This window comes from Phyllobates terribilis, unplaced genomic scaffold (genome assembly GCF_046119375.1).
Source record: "Phyllobates terribilis strain yellow unplaced genomic scaffold, ASM4611937v1 Scaffold_4__5_contigs__length_816908805, whole genome shotgun sequence".
NCBI lineage: Eukaryota > Metazoa > Chordata > Amphibia > Anura > Dendrobatidae > Phyllobates > Phyllobates terribilis.
In genome coordinates this window covers 536006208-536027425 of record NW_027362764.1, presented here as the reverse complement: position 1 = coordinate 536027425, position 21218 = coordinate 536006208, and the positions used below count along the sequence as shown (strand labels likewise).

At 47.8% G+C, this 21218-nt stretch overlaps 1 protein-coding gene across 1 annotated transcript in view; it reads left to right on the top strand.

The window, feature by feature from the left end:
* The first annotated feature begins 6470 nt into the window (after positions 1 to 6470).
* LOC141265636 (cytosolic non-specific dipeptidase-like) overlaps positions 6471 to 21218 on the top strand; it is a 28506-nt gene continuing 13758 nt past the window's right edge. Inside the window, exons 1-4 of the mRNA XM_073678947.1 lie at positions 6471 to 6639; positions 7424 to 7567; positions 11476 to 11638; positions 14481 to 14569. Coding sequence (XP_073535048.1) covers positions 6580 to 6639; positions 7424 to 7567; positions 11476 to 11638; positions 14481 to 14569 — 456 coding nt within the window. The 5' untranslated portion in view covers positions 6471 to 6579. The remainder of the gene's footprint in view (positions 6640 to 7423; positions 7568 to 11475; positions 11639 to 14480; positions 14570 to 21218) is intronic.

The following is a 21218-nucleotide window of genomic DNA, read 5'->3' as shown; positions in this document are numbered from 1 at the left end:
GTGCTCGCCGAACATCCCGAGTAGCGTGATGCTCGGGCGAGTACCGAGCAGTGTCGAGAATGCTCGCTCAACACTACTAATGAACAATTGCATCCAATAAATACATAAAAATGTGCATAAAAATATGTGTAATAAAATACATATACCATTAGACATATTTAAAAGCCAGAAAAACATATTTATTTTAATAAATATGTGTTGTATCACAAATGAAATGAAATTGAATGAAATAAAACGTTGCAAAATTCTGTGAAGCACCTGTGGGTTCAAGGTGCTCACCACAGATCTACATACATTCCTTGAGGGATCTAATTTTCAAAATGGGGTCACTTGTAGGGGTTTTCCACTGTTTAGGTACATCAGGGACTCTCCAAACGTGACATGATACTCGCAGACCATTCCATGAAAGTCTACGTTCCAAAATGTCACTCATTCCTTTCTGAGCCCTGCCGTGCACCCAAACAGTAGTTTACCCTCACATATGGGGTATCTACGTACTCAGGAATAATTGCACAACAAATTGTGGGTTCCATTTTCTCCTGTTACCCTTGTGAAAATAAAAAATTTAGGGCTAATAAATTTGTGGGAAAAATGTGTTTTTTTTTTATTTTCACGGTTCTACCTTATAATAATAATCTTTGCTTTTATATAGCGCTATCATATTCTACAGAATTATCATTGCTGTCCCCAATAGAACTCACAATCTATAAACTTCTGTGAAGCACCTGGGAGTTCAAAGTGCTCATCACACATCTACAATAGGATAGAGAAGGAGCGCAAATAGCGCTGTTACCCAGACAAACAATTATAAAACGTTAAAAGAATGCTCACCTTGTTGAGTTGTGAGGATGCACAACTCATGCAATGGTAAATGGAGTGCTGCAGGAGACACCAAACCTCAAGGGTCCGAAGTACGATAGGTGATGGATGCAAAGATGTGCCAAGGAGGAGGAGTGCGGATTCATTGGCACATGTTTGCATCCATCACCACACATCTACATACATTCCGTGAGGGGTCTAGTTTCCAAAATGGGGTCACTTGTGTCGGGTTGACAATGTTTAGGCACATCAGGGGCTCTCCAAAAGCGTCCACCAATGATTCCAGACAATTTTGCTATCCAAAAGTCAAATGGAGCTCCTTCTAAGCTCTGCCGTGCGTCCAAACAGTAGTTTCCCCCCCACATATTGGGTATCGGCGTACTCAGGAGAAATTGCACAACACAATTTGGTGTCCATTTTCTCCTGTTACCTTTGTGAAAGTAAAAAAATTGGAACTAAAAGAACATTTTTGTGGGACAAATGTGAGTTTTTATTTTCACGGCTCTACGTTATAAACTTCTGTGAAGCATTTGAGGATTCAAGGTGGTCACCACAGATCTACATAAGTTACTTGAGGGTCTAGTTTCCAAAATGGTGTCACTTGTGTTTTTTTTTTACTGTTTAGGCACATCAGGGGCTCTCCAAACACAACATGGCGTCTGCTCTCGATTCCGGTGCTGTTTCCCTTCCGAGCTCTGCCGTGCGCATAGACAGTGGTTTTCCCCCACATATGGGGTATTTTCATGCTTAGGAGACATAGCACAACACATTTGGGGTCCATTTTTTTCCTGATACCCTTGTGAAAATAAACAATTGGAGTCTAAAGTAAAATTTTTGTGAAAAAAGTTTTTTTCCTTCCATATTGCTTTAGTTCCTGTAAAGCACCCGAAGGGTTAATAAACTTCTTGAATGCGGTTTGAGCACCTTGAGTGGTGCAGATCTTAGAATGGTGTCACTTTTGGGTATTTTCTGTCATATAGACCCCTCAAAGTCACTTTGAATGTGATGTGGTCCCTAAAAAAATGATTTTGTTGGAAAAATGAGAAATCGCTGGTCAACTTTTAAGCCTTATAACTTCCTAACAAAATAAAAAATTTGGTTTCAAAATTGTGCTGATGTAAAGTAAACATGTGGGAAATGTTATTTATTAACTATTTTGTGTTACGTATCTCTCTGATTTAAGGGAATAAAAATTCAGTTTGAAAAGTGCAAAATCTTCGTCAAATTTCTGATTTTTTCACAAATAAACGCAAGTGATATTGTAGAAATTTTACCACAATCATAAATTACAATATGTCACGAAAAAACAGTCTCAGAATCAGGGGGATCCTTGAAGGGACGTACTAAACTGCATATTGGGATGATGGGATAATAGGCTGCAATGCTAGACTCGACCACTAGATGGCAGCACATTTTTCAAATGCAGACCAGGAAATGACTTCTGGCCTTGATACTGGATTAGAATAATTCGTATTCTATATGGGGATTTTGGGTGACATATCAGGAATACATATGTGAACAATTTTCAAAAAGAATATGAGTTGTGGTAGGTTGACCACAGTAATGATAGTTGTTGGCTGCTAGGAGGCCATATGGACACCCATGCCAGCAGCATAGGGGTTAATCTATTGGGTGGGGCAATTTGAACACTGTTGGGAGGGTTATTTGCTGGCCCTATGCCCTCACAGCAGTCTGAAGGGTCCCATGCAGGCGAGAGATGCCTGTGGGCAAGGAAAACTATTGGGGCATGGGGCCCAAAAGTGTTTGAACAGTGCTGTAACTGAGCCGTATCTTGTTCTGTTGAAATAAACCTGGCAGGAGCCAGAATTACCTTTAAAACCCATGTGAAGTGCCTTTAATTGAAGAGTGCCATCCGCCTGGAGACGCTAGGCGGCGATCCCGAGACTGAAGTCGTCACAGGGTATAAATATTTTTACTGGGAACTATCATTACTGTGGTCTACCAGCCACAACTCATATTCTTTTTGAAAATTGTTCACATATGTATTCCTGATATGTCACCCAAAATCCCCATATAGAATACGAATTATACCAATATTCCTATCAGAAGTACAAGAAATATGTTACTGGATATGTGTATTTGTGATATTTCACCCATAATCCCCATACAGAACAATAGTTATACCCATATTCCTATCAGAAGTAGATGAAGTATGTTCCTGGGCATGTGTATTTTTTGTTGGTGGCCTTGAGGACTGGAGTTGGGGAACCCGGCTCTATGAGGCTGACTGTGATAGTAGCGTTCAGGACTCGCCTGTTTCCAGTAATCCCATAGAGATTGAATGGAACGGAGGAGCACATGCCTGGTCATCGCTCCATTCAAGCCGAGCCCCGTTCCCAGAATTGATAATTTTGAAAAATGTGCTGCCATCTAGTGGTTGAGTCTAGCATTGCAGCCCATCATCCCATCATCCCAAAATGCAGTTTAGTACGTCCCATCCTTGAAGTGTTCCAGAGTAATTACCTCATAAAGTGACAATGGTCAGAATTGTAAAAATTTGGCCCGGTCATGAAGATGAAAACAGGCTCGGGGGTAAAGGGGTTAAATCTTGCAGGTGAGGTGGAAGATGATAGGTAACCCCTTACAAATCAACTCCAGTCCTAAATAAATACAATTGGAGGAAGAGGCCCCATTATTCGTGTGTGCACAGTCGGTGATTCCTCGGTGTGTGCACAGTCGGTGATTCCTCGGTGTGTGCGCACAGTCGGTGAGTCCTCGGTGTGTGTACAGTCAGTGAGTCCTTGGTGTGTGCACAGTCGGTGAGTCCTCGGTGTGTGCACAGTCGGTGAGTCCTCGGTGTGTGCACAGTCGGTGAGTCCTTGGTGTGTGCGCAGTCGGTGAGTCCTCGGTGTGCGCAGTCGGTGAGTCCTCGGTGTGCGCACAGTCGGTGATTCCTCGGTGTGTGCACAGTCGGTGATTTCTCGGTGTGTGCGCAGTCGGTGAGTCCTCGGTGTGCGCAGTCGGTGAGTCCTCGGTGTGCGCACAGTCGGTGATTCGTCGGTGATTCCTCGGTGTGCACACAGTCGGTGAGTCTGCGGTGTGCGCACAGTCGGTGAGTCCTCGGTGTGCGCACAGTCGGTGATTCCTCGGTGTGCGCAGTCGGTGATTCCTCGTGTGCGCACAGTCGGTGATTCCTCGGTGAGTCCTCGGTGTGCGCACAGTCGGTGATTCCTCAGTGAGTCCTCGGTGTGCGCACAGTCGGTGATTCCTCGGTGTGCGCAGTCGGTGATTCGTCGGTGAGTCCTCGGTGTGCGCACAGTTGGTGATTCCTCGGTGTGCGCAGTCGGTGATTCGTCGGTGAGTCCTCGGTGTGCGCACAGTCGGTGAGTCCTCGGTGTGTGCCCAGTCGGTGATTCCTCGGTGAGCGCACAGTCGGTGAGTCCTCGGTGTGCGCACAGTTGGTGAGTCCTCGGTGTGCGCACAGTCGGTGAGTCCTCGGTGTGCGCAGACGGTGATTCCTCGGTGTGCGCATAGTCGGTGATTCCTCGGTGTGCGCACAGTCGGTGAGTTCTCGGTGTGCGCATAGTCGGTGAATCCTCGGTGTGCGCACAGTCGGTGAGTTCTTGGTGTGCGCAGTCGGTGATTCCTCGGTGTGCGCACAGTCGGTGAGTCCTCGGTGAGCGCACAGTTGGTGATTCCTCGGTGTGCACAGTCGGTGATTCCTCGGTGTGCGCATTGTCGGTGATTCCTCGGTGTGCGCACAGTCGGTGAGTCCTCGGTGTGCGCACAGTCGGTGATTCCTCGGTGTGCGCACAGTCGGTGATTCCTCGGTGTGCGCACAGTCGGTGATTCCTCGGTGTGCGCACAGTTGGTGAGTCCTCGGTGTGCGCATAGTCGGTGATTCCTCGGTGTGTGCACAGTCGGTGATTCCTCGGTGTGCAGTCGGTGATTCCACGGTGTGCGCACAATCGGTGATTCCTCGGTGTGCGCAGTCGGTGATTCCACGGTGTGCGCACAATCGGTGATTCCTCGGTGTGCGCATAGTCGGTGATTGCTCGGTGTGCGCACAGTCGGTGATTCCTCGGTGTGCCCAGTCGGTGATACCTCGGTGTGCGCACAGTTGGTGAGTCCTCGGTGTGCGCAGTCGGTGATTCCTCGGTATGTGCACAGTCGGTGATTCCTCGGTGTGCACAGTCGGGGATTCCTCGGTGTACGCACAGTCGGTGATTCCTCGGTGTGCGCACAGTCGGTGATTCCTCGGTGTGCGCACAGTCGGTGATTCCTCGGTGTGCGCACAGTCGGTGATTCCTCGGTGTGCACACAGTCGGTGATTCCTCGGTGTGCGCACAGTCGGTGAGTCCTCGAAGCGCAGTCGGTGATTCCTCGGTGTGCGCACAGTCGGTGAGTCCTCGGTGTGCGCAGACGGTGATTCCTCGGTGTGCGCATAGTCGGTGATTCCTCGGTGTGCGCACAGTCGGTGAGTTCTCGGTGTGCGCATAGTCGGTGAGTCCTCGGTGTGCGCACAGTCGGTGAGTTCTCGGTGTGCACAGTCGGTGATTCCTCGGTGTGCGCACAGTCGGTGAGTCCTCGGTGAGCGCACAGTCGGTGATTCCTCGGTGTGCGCACTGTCGGTGATTCCTCGGTGTGCGCATTGTCGGTGATTCCTCGGTGTGCGCACAGTCGGTGAGTCCTCGGTGTGCGCACAGTCGGTGATTCCTCGGTGTGCGCACAGTCAGTGATTCCTCGGTGTGCGCACAGTCGGTGATTCCTCGGTGTGCGCACAGTCGGTGATTCCTCGGTGTGCACAGTCGGTGATTCCTCGGTGTGCGCACAGTTGGTGAGTCCTCGGTGTGCGCATAGTCGGTGATTCCTCGGTGTGTGCACAGTCTGTGATTCCTCGGTGTGCACAGTCGGTGATTCCACGGTGTGCGCACAATCGGTGATTCCTCGGTGTGCACAGTCGGTGATTCCACGGTGTGCGCACAATCGGTGATTCCTCGGTGTGCGCATAGTCGGTGATTGCTCGGTGTGCGCACAGTCGGTGATTCCTCGGTGTGCCCAGTCGGTGATACCTCGGTGTGCGCACAGTTGGTGAGTCCTCGGTGTGAGCAGTCGGTGATTCCTCGGTGTGTGCACAGTCGGTGATTCCTCGGTGTGCACAGTCGGTGATTCCTCGGTGTGCGCACAGTCGGTGATTCCTCGGTGTTCGCACAGTCGGTGATTCCTCGGTGTGCGCACAGTCGGTGATTCCTCGGTGTGCACAGTCGGTGATTCCTCGGTGTGCGCACAGTCGGTGATTCCTCGGTGTGCGCACAGTCGGTGAGTCCTCGGTGTGCGCACAGTCGGTGAGCGCAGTCGGTGATTCCTCGGTGTGCGCACAGTCGGTGATTCCTCGGTGTGCGCACAGTCGGTGATTCCTCGGTGTGCGCACAGTCGGTGATTCCTCGGTGTGTGCACAGTCGGTGAGCGCACAGTCGGTGATTCCTCGGTGTGTGCACAGTCGGTGATTCCTCGGTGTGTGCACAGTCGGTGATTCCTCGGTGTGCGCACAGTCGGTGCCGCCTCTGTACATTGGTCATTGTGATGATTACACAGCAGAACAATGCGCAGGCGGCCTGTCCTGTGATTCCTCTTCTGACCACAGGGACGCCGCGTCACCAGCACTGCCCGGTCAGTCAGCTGACCGCACAGCGTCACGTGAGCAGTATGCCGGCTGTGGGCGTGGCCTTCCGAGTAACATATAGTTAGTGTGCCGCCGCCGCTCCTGGTCCATAGCGCCGTTCTCCTCCAGCTGCCGTTATGTCTGTCCTCCCTCCTCTGTTCGAGTACATTGACAGTCACCAGGAAGTCTACGTGAAGGTAATGCCGCGCTGTGCGGGAGGGGAGTGCGCTGCTGTTCCCGGCCGTAGCCTGTGCATTGCTGCAGGGACCTCTTGCAGCAGGTGCACGGTACATGCTACGGTGTAATGCAGGGACCTCTTGCAGCAGGTGCACGGTACATGCTGCGGTGTCATGGGCTCCTGAGCCCCACAGATGCACCGTGTCCCCGAGCAGCCATGACCCCCTGTGAGGGGCCTGGGGCTGATGGGCTGCTCATGGCCGCTGTATAATGTCTCAGGAGGCTGAGATCTGACTGCTGCCAGTGAAGGAACTCACTGTGACTCCGGTACTGGGCTGCCTACAGGCTCCTTACAGAGGGGCTGCCTACAGGGGGCTTTTCTCTAACTTTTTTTTTTGTAAATTCATTGTTGCTGGGATAAATAATAAAATCAGCGGTTACTTACCGCTCACCCCACCCCTCCTTGTGTCTCCACCGCTGACCCTGTTATCGCAGCATCAGGTCACCGGCGCTGCAGACAATCACTCATCTCTCTGAGGCCAGTGATTGGAGCAGCGCTGTGGACGTGACGTCACCCGCTATTCCTGTAAGCGGTCATGGAGCAGCGGTGGAGATGCAGCGTTGGTCCCAGGAGGGGGAATACCGGCTGATTGTTGCTCTGATCACTCCACTGTCTTGGTGCTATACTGTAGTTGTCGGACGGCTTTTCCATTTTTACGTTTTATTCACCGTTCGCTCTGCTTTAGGCCTCCAAGTACAGTGTATAGATGGAAGAGCGGTTTTGACATTGTGCCTTCTTCACAGAGACTAGCAGAATGGGTGGCAATCCAAAGTGTATCGGCCTGGCCGGAGAAGAGAGGAGAAATCAAGAAAATGATGGAAGTGGCTGTCAAGGATATTGAACATTTGGGCGGCTCAGCAGAGCTGGTGGACATCGGGAAGCAGAAGGTGAGGACATGGGAACGTTTCCTGTGGGATATGGGTGAAAGCATTTATCGGCCATGTAGTCTTCCTTCTGAGAGAATTGGGCAGATTATGTAAATGACACTCTGATCAGTGTGTCAGCATAGTATGATCTGATTCTCTCAGGTGAGAAGATGAACAAAATTTCTCCTTTTAGTCAATGCGGAAATCTGATATCATCTGACTGTACTTGGATGACTTCCACATGCTCATTGACTTGCATGGCCGAGTCTGAATACCTGACCAAATTATACTGGTTCGGGTGATATCCGATGCTTTGTTAGGTCGCGCTCGGATCACTAATATGGCCTTCTTCACAAGCCCTTTAGATAAGCTGTGCAATTGTTAATTTCCCATTGAATATGCTGGACTTCTTGCTTAAAGGGGTATTCCTGTTAGATTGCTATGAGTCTCTCAGCTAGTATACTGTGGCTCAGGGGTCTGCTGCTTTGCAGCGCTGTGGTTCTGGGTTCATATCCCACCAAGGACAACATCTGTAAGGGGTTTATATGTTCTCCTCGTGCTTGCATGGGTTTCCTCCCACATCCAAAGACATACATATAGGGAATTTAGATTGTGACTAGTGTTGCCCGAACATTCTCTGATGCACTGTTATCCAAGCATGCTCTGGTGCTAAGAGTATCTTTGACATGCTTGAAAAATAAGTTTGAGTCCCTGTGACTGTTAGGCAGCTGCACCACTTGCAGGGATTGCCTATTTGTTAGGCAATCCCTGCATGTGTTGCGGCTGTCTAACAGCGCCAAGCATGTTCGTGCCTGACTAATTATGACCCCAATGGAGACAGTACTGATAATGTCCATAAAGCGTTGTGGAATTAATGACACTTATATAAGCGAGTAAAGTAAAAAAAAAAAAATTGTGTACCCAGTTCTCTCCTGGCAGCAAGACAGTGGCTTGAACTTTCAGGGTTTTCACACTATTGGAAATTGAGGACAGCAGAGCACTTGGCTGTCTTTGTATCTTCAGTGGCATAGGCTGCAGCAGGATGCATGTGCAACCTGCTGCTCTATTTAACTGATCCTAGGCAGTCTGCAGCTGGGGGTGAATGAGGGATTCACCTCTTATATCCTGGCAATTTCTGAGGATTCCAGTGTTGAGGAACACTCCAGACTGTCAGTTATCACCCATCTACTTGCCCTTTTAATTCCCATAGGCTCTTTATAAAATAAGTGACATCTGCAAGCACCTGTCCATTTGGTTTTCCTGTTGTCTGCCACAGACACTCCTGTTCTCCCAATATAATGTTGTGCTCATACTACGGACTTTAATATTGCATAACCTTGAATAAAAACACAATTAATAAATACCCTGCAATAAGTAAATAGTAATAGTACATGTAAATAGCATGGGGTACTGAGTAAATACTATTTTTTGATCAAAAAAAGCATAAAAGCCATCCCACCATGACAATGTGTACCCGCTCAGGATGATTCCCTCTAAAGGAGGCCTGAATAGATGCGGGCAGAGCAGGACCCAAGTCTGACGACTTATACACCTGCCTGTGGAAAGCCTTCATATACATATATGACAGTGTATAAACCATCAGACCTGGGTCCTGCTCTGTCCGCATCTATTCAGGCCGGTTGGCACACAGAGGTTATACTTTAGAGAGAGGATCATCCTGAGTGGGTACACCTTGTCGTGGTGGGATGGCTTTTATGCTTTTTTTTATCAAAACAGTGTTGACTAAGTACCCCATATTATTTACATGTACAATTACTATTTACTGCTGGGTATTTTATTCTTGTTTTTATCCTAGGTTGTTTGTCAGTGGCCACCGTGTGACTGTGTACCTGCACATGGACCTTATATCAACATGTGTTCAAGCTCCTTTCTTTGGTGTAGATTTTAATATTCGCAGATCAGTCTGTAGAAGTGTAGATAACTTCTTCTAGGCCTTTTATCTCTTCTGTCAGCTTATCCAGCATAGCTGTAATCTCGGAGCACCACAGACCTTTGTGCCAATCGATCCAGATTTCCGTCTAGATGAGACATAACCCTCCCTTCCCTGTTTACCTTATCAATGTAACGCTCTGGATACTTGCCATACACATTCACTAAGTACAATGGACTTGTTTTACTGCCAGTTTTGCAATTGTCCTTCTATAAACTGACTGCCTGTCATGGCAAGCAATTATTTACCATCAACATGTAAAAGTTGGTGACTGCAGTCTCTGTTGGGTACAGTCATCTTAGATGCCAGATAAACCACCCATATTTCAAAATCTAACACGACAGCACACCGTCAGCAGTTCTGTGTGCGATTAAAAGTGAAGTATAATTCTACTGTACATTATTGTGATCGTGGAAGTTTATGGCTCTAATTCTGTAGAGCCTTGTGTCCATACCAGAGTCCTGGGACTATGGCTCTACACGACTGAGCTTTTTTCGCATCGAGCATGAAGAACTCCGGGTTGATAGTTGTGATGCCTTAAGAGGTTTGGGCATGGTGCCATGCTTATTACTGGGTGTTGCTGTCTCGCCTCAGCATTTATGCTAGTTTCTTCTTGCCTGATGTGAGTGAGAAGATGGATGTAATTTTAATGACATCCTCGTGTCAATAAGTGGGCAGCTGACTGACTCCCCTTTCTCTAAAATCGGGTCCTGCAGCATCAGAGGTATATGGTATCCCTATTCTTTATTAAACTCTGCCATAGAGAAGATGGTTGTTGGTAGGTCCTAAAGTTTTTAGGTGGGATTTTGAGATTTGTCCAAATGGACAGATATGGATATTTACTTGTGAAAAGTGTGGTCAGAGCTCTCTATACCTTGTATAGATGTAACATGGCAGTTCTGCAGGGCCGGAGGTTTGTGGGAATAGGGAAGGTGACTGTTTGCTGTGTGGTTGTCCAGACACCATCATTGCAAGTTGAAAAGATCACATAAATCTAACCGATCTATTAAAATGTATCTTTAAAGAAGTTGTGCACTACTTTAGGTTAATGCCCCAATGTATCCCCCCGTCGCCCATTACCTTTTTTGTAAATGCCTTCCTTTGCTGATAATGCCTGTGAGCGGCGCTATCGGAGGCCGCCCATAGGCATCACGTGACCCCTCGCTGACGTCACAACAAGTGAGGTGTGACTCAGCGCTGGGTTCCCCGCGGTGGCTGTTGGGTTGTGGGCGGGGTTACCCCACGTCACACTCGGCATCCACCATGCGCTTTCCCAATGAATGGGGAGAGGCAGAGCGCGCGGTGGATGCCGGGTGTGACGCGGGGGGTAACTGCCCACAGCCTGGTATCCACCTGGAACCAGGAAGACAAAGACCCCCGTCTGCTGCCAGCACTTATCGTGACATCAGCAAATGTCAGAGCCGGCTGCAGCCGGGGGTCACATGATGACTGTGAGCGGCCAGTGATAGCGCCGCTCACAGGCAGTATCTGCAAAGGAAGGTATTTACAAAAAGGCTAAGGCTGCGTGCCCACGTAGCGTTTTTCAAGCGTTTACGCTGCGGAAATTCCGCAGCGTAAACGCTTGTTAAACGCTAGGTAATCCGCTCCCCATGGTCCCCAAGGGGATTCCGCAAGTTCTATGCCCACGCTGCGGATTTTTTCGCAGCGTTTATGCTGCGTTCAAAAATCCGCAGCATGTTCATTAATTTTGCGTTTCCGCAAGCGGGATTGCCTTGTGCAATGCATTAAAAACGCAAGTCAATTCCGCATGTGGTAAACGCGCGATAAACGCGCAATAAACGCGTGCGGAATTCCGCATGCGTTTTTCCGGGAGAGGACATGCGGAAATGAAGCAGAAATTTTTTGCTTCATTTCCGCAACGTGGGCACATAGCCTTAGAGGCCCTGGGGGGATACATTGGGGGGGTAATATAAAGTAGTGTAAAACCCCTTTAACTTCTATACAATGTATTTCCTAGCTTCCAGATGGCTCAGAAATTCCTCTGCCTCCCATTGTTTTGGGCAAACTGGGATCAGATCCTGCTAAAAAGACGGTGTGTGTGTATGGACATCTGGATGTCCAGCCGGCCGCTCTGGAGGATGGATGGGACAGCGAGCCCTTCGTCTTGGAAGAAAGAGATGGTGAGTACCACAGTTCTTATTGTTTCCTGATGTGGTACAATATCTGTGTCCTTTAAAAATGGTGATAAGGAGAACGATTGTGCAACTGCAAAATAACAGGAAGCTCCAAAGTTTCATTTCCTTCAGAGTATTTTTTTTCTTCACAAATAGCTAATCCTACTCCCTTTTGCTGACAGTGTTGTAATGAGGTTGGGGGAACCATGACTAACATCAGACTGAGGGAAGCCTAAATCGCTGGGACAGCACATCCGCAGCTGCACACGGCTCAGCTGACTTCTGTCTTTTCATATAGTCACATTTCGCACTGTCAATTTTTGGGGACTTTTCTCTACTTACTATCTGTATGTTTATGCTGCCAGCAATTTTTTTTTTTTATTTTGTTTTGGACCCATCGTCAAAACTAAAGGGTCCACACACTGTAGTGTATATGGCTTTAGACCAAGTTCACTTGTTCAGCATTTGGTCAGTATTTTACGAGTGGCCTCCCTCCATTTTCATAGAGTGAGGCTACGCATGTCTAGCTAGTATATGATCGCATGTATGTAAATCACTGGCACCCGAGAATCCTGACAGCGTGCAGTGCGCTCTGTGAGAATTCAGGAGCCTGCAGTCACATAGAATGACTGCAGACTCATCACAAACTTGTACAACCCCTTTAATGACCATAACCTAAATAAAAACATAGTAAACCATAACTCGTCAGATGGCATAACACTTCATTAAGATGGCCATGTTTCACATAATCACTATTGATACATGGTACATGAATTGTAATGCTAGCGCAGACCCATATACATTTGTATCGCATGAACCTACAACTTCAGTACGTCCTTAACAATGGTAAGGAGATACTGGGAATTTTTGCGATCAGTCTTCTTCAGGCTGCGAACCATACAGGAACCACAGAACTGATGAGAATTAGTCAGTATCACAAATAAACATTTACATCCAGGTACCTTATAGTTGACGTTGTCTCTGATTGGATTCGATCGCTTTCTTTTCTTCATCTTGTCCAGACGCCATGATGACTTTTCACATCCACAGCCGTCTCTGCAGACTTCCATCTTCTCTGGTCTTCTGCAGCACATCCCCACACAATGCCCTTAAAGATAGCAGTGTCGTTATAATGCTACTGAAAAAAAATATCTGCTCTACGCTGAGCCCCTAAATAATTATTGCCCCTCATTATATTCCCTGCACAAAATGACCTACTCACTGCCCCTCTTATGGTACATGCTCTCCACACTGCCCTCTCCTTTCCATACTAAGCCCCCTCTTCACACTGTCCTTACACAGTGTCCCCACTATAGAGCCCAGTCTCTATACTGTGCCCTCGCATGACACTTCCCACTCCTTGGCTTACTGTCCCCTTCTGGCTGTTCCCTTACACTGCCTCATTATTCATCATACTGTGTGTGCACCCATCCCCCCCTCAAATGGTTTCCTCATACATGCCCCCCAACTTTCTCCTTGCTCCTGATACTGTCCTCAAATTCACCACAACATTCGTTTCACTAAATCTTTGGTGTCTTCAGCTCCATTGGCGCACTTACCACTAGTCTTGAGCGCGTATGCTCGGGCGAGCACCGAGTAGTTACAGCTGCTCAGTGTTATGTTTAAATCACTCCCGTGTGCATGATTTGCAACTGTTTGTTTCTTTTGCATTCCTCACATGTAATAAAGCTGCCAAACAGTCGCAAATCATGCACAGGGAGTGATTTAAACATAACACCGAGCAGCTGTAACTACTCGGTGCTCGCCCGAGCATACTTGGCGAAAGGGTCAACAGAACATTCTCGCTCAACACTACTTACCACCAATCTTATTTGTGCGTCGGTGAGTGACATCTTCAATGTGTTTACATGACCTGATCACGCTGCTGATGTCGCCCACCTGGCGGTCAGGGCTTCAATTGTATTCTCCTTTTAAAGCTGCGAGTACAATTGATCACTGGGAGCTGGTGCGCTGCACCCTCTGAGACAGCTGTCAGCTTGACTACCGGCTCAGAAAATGACTGACTCCCAGTCCAGAAGGCGGCAAATTGCAGCCACCAGGAGACACTTCAGACTGCTGCATCAGGCGGCCCGAGGGCTCCCTCCTGCCAACTGCACCTGGAGCATATGCCCTGCCTGCCTTCCCTCGATACGCCTATGGATTTGGCCAGTTTCTCTCTTGGGCTAGTTTTACATCCATGTTTCGCTGCCCAGGTATGGACTGTGATGCATGGGACCGGCCATGAGTCTCTGAAATGTCCGTCTCCTATATGCCCATGAGGCTGACTAGTTCGGGTTAGGAGACCTGAGGCCAGTCCTTGCATTGCTGTCTCAGGCTGTGAAACACAATGTGTGTAACATGCCTTGGGGCTCGTTTACATAACTGTATTTTTGGTCCGAGCTCTGTGCGTGGAAAAGCGGACAGCACTCGGACCAATGTTGCTCAATGGGGCAGTGCAAATGAGCGTGTTTTTTTTATTATTATTTATTTATTTCCCCCCCCCCCCACCTTCCATTGTGAAAAAAATCGCATTTACTGAAGCAGGTTCTGGAAGTATGGCTATGCATGCTCTACTTTCCAGTCTGATGCTTGTATTTTAGATGGGGTCACTGGTTCTCTTTGCACTCGGCACTGACTGAAGAGCTGGTAATTATGTCTACAAGGACACGGTGAGCTTTGGATTACCCTGCACCTTTGCACTTGGTAGTGTGCTGACAATCCTAATTGCACATCTTAAAGATAACACATTGGCTGAAGTAGTATATTACACTGTCATTATTGGTGCAGATAAATGGGACTTTCAGTGACTGACTACATTATCTTAATCTTGGACTTGGTTTTTGTCTAGGTAAGCTGTATGGGAGAGGTTCTACAGATGACAAAGGTCCTGTGCTTGCATGGTTAAATTGCATCGAGGCCTATCAGCAAACAAAGCAGGTAAAACAGTAACTGCTCTGGAGTTGGTGATTAAACCCTATCTATTATTGCCCAACTGTAGATCTATTATTTATTTTTTTTTATTGCAAACTGCACTTTGAAATTATTTCTGTTGCCGTAGTCTGTCTACTACAGGGATGTCATGCAGAATAATGGGCCCCACACGGTCCTCCATGCAGAATAATGTGCCCCACATAGGGGTGGCTGTTCTGGAGTTGGGGGGGGCCAAATAGAACTACCTTGCGGGTCAGATTTGGCCCATGGGCCAGAGTTGGACATATATGGTCTACTAGAACCGTTGCATCATTATAGTGTATCTGATCATCTTAGATTGTGCACACTACAGTGCTTGGTCACTAGGAACAGAAGGCTGGTGCCCATGACAGAGCAGGGTCCACAGTCACCATTCTTCAATGGATGCTCTATAGGAACATAAGTCAAATGTACCATGCTGTAACATAACTATAAAGCTATTTTCCCTCGATGAGTTTTTGGGGAGATTGGCGCTGAATATTTTTGCTGCGTCAAAAAACGCAGCGTCTTACAGTTGGAGCAAAGTGGATGGGATTTATAGAAATCTCCTGCCCACTGTGCTTTTATTTTACTCAGTGTAAACTGACCTGCGGTGCGTGGTTAACCCCTTCCCGACCCGTGTCACACCGTTTGTGACATGGAAAACAGTTCGTTCCCGACCCATGTCACAGCGTCTGTGACATGGAGGGAAAGACCCCCTGCAGCGCCTGCGAGCGGGGTCGCTCAGGTGTCACAGTTGCTACTGCAACTGGACATCCTGAAGTCGACCCCCCGGGGGGTGGATTAACCCCCCCGTGCCTGGGACCCCTCCGATTGGCTGTTTCATTTTCACTTTTAATGAAACTGCCAATCGGTATGAATTAAATATTTCACCAATGAAAATTGGTGTAATATTTAAATCTGGGCATGGCCTGATGCTTACAGCATCAGCCATTGGCTGGGGGGAGTGTCACCTCTGTCCCCCCCTCCCCCCAGATCTGATTGGGGGGCTAGCGTCACATGGATACTAGCCCCAATCAGATGTGGAGGGAGTTTTTAATGATGGCCGCAACTGCCCGTCCATGGATCGGGTGCCGGCCGTTGTGGACCCTCTGCTGCTGCCTCCTGTGGACCCTCTGCTGCTGCCCCCCCGTGGACCCTCTGCAGCTGCCCCCCCGTGGATCGCCTGCTGCCGCCGCTGATCGCCTGCTGCCGCCGCTGATCTGCATCAGGTAGTATTGCCCCCGCTCCCCCCCGACCCCCCCCTCCACTCCACCCTGCCCCCCCCCTCCACCCCCGACCCCCCCTCCACTTTCATACCTGCACCCCGACCTCCGCTCCCTCTGCTCCCTCTCCCACGTCTTCATCCACCGGCTGCTGCTCTCCTTCTGACAGCCGGTGGACTGTGATCACAGCAGCAGCAGGCTCAGTGTAAATGCCCTGCTCCTGTGATCAAACCCACCATCCCCCAGTCCCAGTGATATCACCCCCCACCTCCCAATAATCACCCCTGTCCCCAGTGTTCACCCCCCCTGTCCCCAGTGTTCACCCCCCCTGTCCCCAGTGTTCACCCCCCCTGTCCCCAGTGTTCACCCCCCCTGTCCCCAGTGTTCACCCCCCCTGTCCCCAGTGTTCACCCCCCCTGACCCCAGTGTTCACCCCCCCAGTGTTCACCCCCCCTGTCCCCAGTGTTCACTCCCCATCCCCAGTGTGCACCCCCCCATCCCAGTGATCATCCCCCCCCCCCCGCAAACCCAGTGATCACCCCCCTTGCTGCTGCCGGCTCCTGCCCCAGTGATCACCCCCCTTGCTGCTGCCGGCTCCTGCCCCAGTGATCACCCCCCTTGCTACTGCCGGCTCCTGCCCCAGTGATCACCCCCCTTGCTGCAGCTGCTGGCTCCTCCATCTCTTCAGCCCCCCCCCGTACGCCTGACAGCCCCCGTACGCCTGACAGCCCCCGTACGCCTGACAGCCCCCGTACGCCTGACAGCCCCCGTACGCCTGACAGCCCCCGTACGCCTGACAGCCCCCGTACGCCTGACAGCCCCCGTACGCCTGACAGCCCCCCTACGCCTGACAGCCCCCACACGTGACTGCAGAAGGTTACACCAAGCACACACACACACACACGTACACTCACACTATAATAAAGTTTCGATTTTTTTTTTTTTTTTTACACACGCACACAGCACACAAAATGTCCCGCCCGTCCCACTCATCCCAGTCTAGGGCGTACTCAGCTTAGTAGGCTATGTCAGGTTGGTGTGTGTGTTGTAGTGTGTGTGTGTGTGTGGTGTATACACTACATTATACCACACCGCACACCAACCTGACATACACTACACAATGGTGTCCACTAACAAATTGGAACCATGTTGCGTTTGGAGAGTCCCTGTGTGCCCAAACATTGGAGCTCCCCAACAAGTGACCCCATTTTGGAAACTAGACCCCCCAAGGCACCTATCTAGATGCATAGTGAGCACTTGAAACCCCCAGGTGCTTCACAAATTGATTCATAAAAATGAAAAAGTGGAAAAAAAAACACTTTTTTATTTTTACGGATTAATTTGTGAAGGACCTGGGGGTTCCAAGTGCTCACTATGCATCTAGATAGGTGCCTTGGGGGTCTAGTTTCCAAAATGGGGTCACTTGTGGGGGAGCTCCAATGTTTGGCCACACAGCGGCTCTCCAAACGCAACATGGTGTCTTCTAACAATTTGAGCCGACAATTTGTTAGCGGACACCATGTTGCTTTTGGAGAGCCGCTGTGTGCCCAAACATTGGAGCTCCCCAACAAGTGACCCCATTTTGGAAACTAGACCCCCCAAGGCACCTATCTAGATGCATAGTGAGCACTTGGAACCCCCAGGTGCTTCACAAATTGATTCATAAAAATGAAAAAGTGGAAAAAAAAACACTTTTTTATTTTTACGGATTAATTTGTGAAGGACCTGGGGGTTCCAAGTGCTCACTATGCATCTAGATAGGTGCCTTGGGGGGTCTAGTTTCCAAAATGGGGTCACTTGTGGGGGAGCTCCAATGTTTGGCCACACAGCGGCTCTCCAAACGCAACATGGTGTCTTCTAACAATTTGAGCCGACAATTTGTTAGCGGACACCATGTTGCTTTTGGAGAGCCGCTGTGTGCCCAAACATTGGAGCTCCCCAACAAGTGACCCCATTTTGGAAACTAGACCCCCCAAGGCACCTATCTAGATGCATAGTGAGCACTTGGAACCCCCAGGTGCTTCACAAATTGATTCATAAAAATGAAAAAGTGGAAAAAAAAAACACTTTTTTATTTTTACGGATTAATTTGTGAATGACCTGGGGGTTCCAAGTGCTCACTGTGCATCTAGATAGGTGCCTTGGGGGGTCTAGTTTCCAAAATGGGGTCACTTGTGGGGGAGCTCCAATGTTTGGCCACACAGCGGCTCTCCAAACGCAACATGGTGTCTTCTAACAATTTGAGCCGACAATTTGTTAGCGGACACCATGTTGCTTTTGGAGAGCCGCTGTGTGCCCAAACATTGGAGCTCCCCCACAAGTGACCCCATTTTGGAAACTAGACCCCCCAAGGCACCTATCTAGATGCATAGTGAGCACTTGGAACCCCCAGGTGCTTCACAAATTGATTCATAAAAATGAAAAAGTGGAAAAAAAAACACTTTTTTATTTTTACGGATTAATTTGTGAATGACCTGGGGGTTCCAAGTGCTCACTGTGCATCTAGATAGGTGCCTTGGGGGGTCTAGTTTCCAAAATGGGGTCACTTGTGGGGGAGCTCCAATGTTTGGCCACACAGCGGCTCTCCAAACGCGACATGGTGTCCGCTAACAAATTGAATGGAAAATCGGCTCAAATTGTTAGCGGACACCATGTTGCGTTTGGAGAGCCCCTAATGTGCCTAAACAGTGGAGCTCCCCCACAAGTGACCCCACTTTGGAAACTAGACCCCCCAAGGCACCTATCTAGATGCATAGTGAGCACTTGGAACCCCCAGGTGCTTCACAAAATGATCTGTGAAAACAAAAAAGTACTTTTTTTTTCACAAAAATTTTCTTTTAGCCTAAATTTTTTAATTTTCACATGGGTAACAGGATAAAATGCATCCTAAAATGTATTGGTCAATTTCTCCTGAGTACACTGATACCTCATATGTGGTCGTAAACCACTGTTTGGGCACATGACAGGGCTCAGAAGAGAAGGAGCGCAATTTGACTTTTGGAGCTAATTTTCCATTCAAAAAGTAAAATGGCGCTCCTTCCCTTCTGAGCCCTGCCGTGTGCCCAAACAGTGGTTTATGACCACATATGAGGTATCAGTGTACTAAGGAGAAATTGACCAACAAATTTTAGGATGCATTTTATCCTGTTACCCATGTGAAAATTAAAAAATTTAGGCTAAAAGAAAATTTTTGTTAGAAAAATAAAAATGTTCATTTTTTTCTTCCATGTGGCTTTAGTTCCTGTGATGCACCTGAAGGGTTAATAATCTTCTTGAATGTAGTTTTGAGTAGCTTGAGGGGTGCAGTTTTTGGAATGGTGTCACTTTTGGGTGTTTTCTGTCATGTACACCCCTCAAAGGGACTTCAAATGTGATGTGGTCACTAAAAAAAATGGCTTTGCAAATTTTGCTGGAAAAAAGAAAATTTGCTGATGAACTTTGAACCCTTCTAACTTCCTACCAAAAATTTTTTTTTTTTCAAAAATTGTGCTGATGTAAAGTAGACATGTGGGAAATGTTATTTATTAACTATTTTGTGTCACATCACTCTCTAGTTTAGCAGAATAAAAATTCAAAATTTGAAAATTGCAAAATTTTCAAAATTTTTCCCATATTTTTGATTTTTTCACAAATAAACGCAAATATTATCGACCTAAATTTAATACTAACATGAAGCCCAATATGTCACGAAAAAACAGTCTCAGAATCGCTAGGATCCGTTGAAGTGTTCCAGAGTTTTTACTTCGTAAAGGGACACTGGTCAGAATTGACAAAAATGCCAAGGTCTTTAGGGTCAAAATAGGCTGGGTCCTGAAGGGGTTAAAATCCGCAACATGTCAATTTCTCTTGCGGGTACGCTGCGTTTTTTGTGTGGCATTTCCGCAGTGGAATCTCATGAAAAAAAACATGTAAGTATGTCAACGTTTTCTCAAAGCCAACTAGCAGGAAGTATCAAAAACAAAGCGGCTTTATTTAAAGCATGACACACCAATAAGAGACAAAAACCACAGCATTAAAACTGTATAAAAACACGTTAAACGCAATGAAAAAAACACAAGCAGCCTAATTTTAAGAAGTGCAGAAATTCTGGCAACACAAGCAAATGAGACACCCAAAAATATACGGGGATCCGGTGTTCTGCCTTGTACTTTGCTTTGGCCACTGTCTGAGTAGATACCGTTGGTGGAGTTGCCATGTGTCGGACTTCCAATATTCTTACATTGCTGATCCATCTCATGGATAGATTATCAGTTAAGTTCCAGACAACCTTAAAACACTTGTGTCCACATTTGCATACACAGAAAAAGGTGACCGATAGATGCCCTTTCCCTTATCATATAGTATTAGCCTCTTTTTTTTTTTTTTTGGGAAATTACACTTGAGCGTTTGAAAACTTGTACAATACAATGCAGCACTTGTGTACTAGTGGTCTATAGAGCTCTGCCATAGGAGTACAAATATGGCAGACATGAGGCTTTACTCACATTGCAGGGGTGGGTGGTGAGGGGACAATGGAGGCTGTGGCATCTAAGGTGTTATACTGCCATGGTTGGCTCTAGCTTTTTTTCAGTAATCTGCTGTTATTGTGGGGGTGACTGCAATGTAGTATTTCACATTTTGCCTTTTAAGTGAGGTATTATTCACTAAATGTTAATGCTAAATCAGAGCGTCTTTGCACTAGGGCAGTGGTGGCAAACTTGTGGCACATTTGCCAGAGGGGGCACACAGAACCCTCCCGGAGGGCACATGCCACCTCCTCATCACTAGTGCCGCCGCCACTCTCCTCTGCACACATTCCGTCCCATCAGGTCGCTCGCGTTCTGAAGAGGGTGAGGGTGGCAGCGTTGGTGTTGAGGAGAGTGCGTGTGCAGAGGAGAGTGGCGGCAGCGCTAGTGATGAGAAGATGGCGCACGTGCCCACAAGTAGGGACTGTAATATATGAAGAGGTCAGAGCAGCAGGAGAATGGGCAGAGGTGAGGTGTGTTTTTGTTTTTTAAATGTGGGGCTGTTATACTGCGTGGGGCATTATGTGGGCATGTTATACTGCATAGAGGGCTGTGTGGGAATTACAGTTGGAGAATCATACTGTGATGGGGTCACCATACTGTGTCTATGGAAGATACTGTGGTGGAATTCACCGTGGGGGTATCATACTTTGTTTGGGGAACTTTTTGTTTCATTCATACTTTTTATGTTTTTATTCAAGGGTTTTTTTTATCATTTATTTCATATTTAAATTGGGCCATATGTACGAGCAGTAAAAGGCCTAACATATTATTCCACTATAATTCCAAAAGTTTAATAGTTTTTGTTTGATAAGGAAAAACTTCTCAATTGTAGACTTCTTGATTTTTGTTTAAAAAAAAAAAAAAATGTCCAAGCTTTTCTTTTGGCCCTTGGTGTATTTTTGA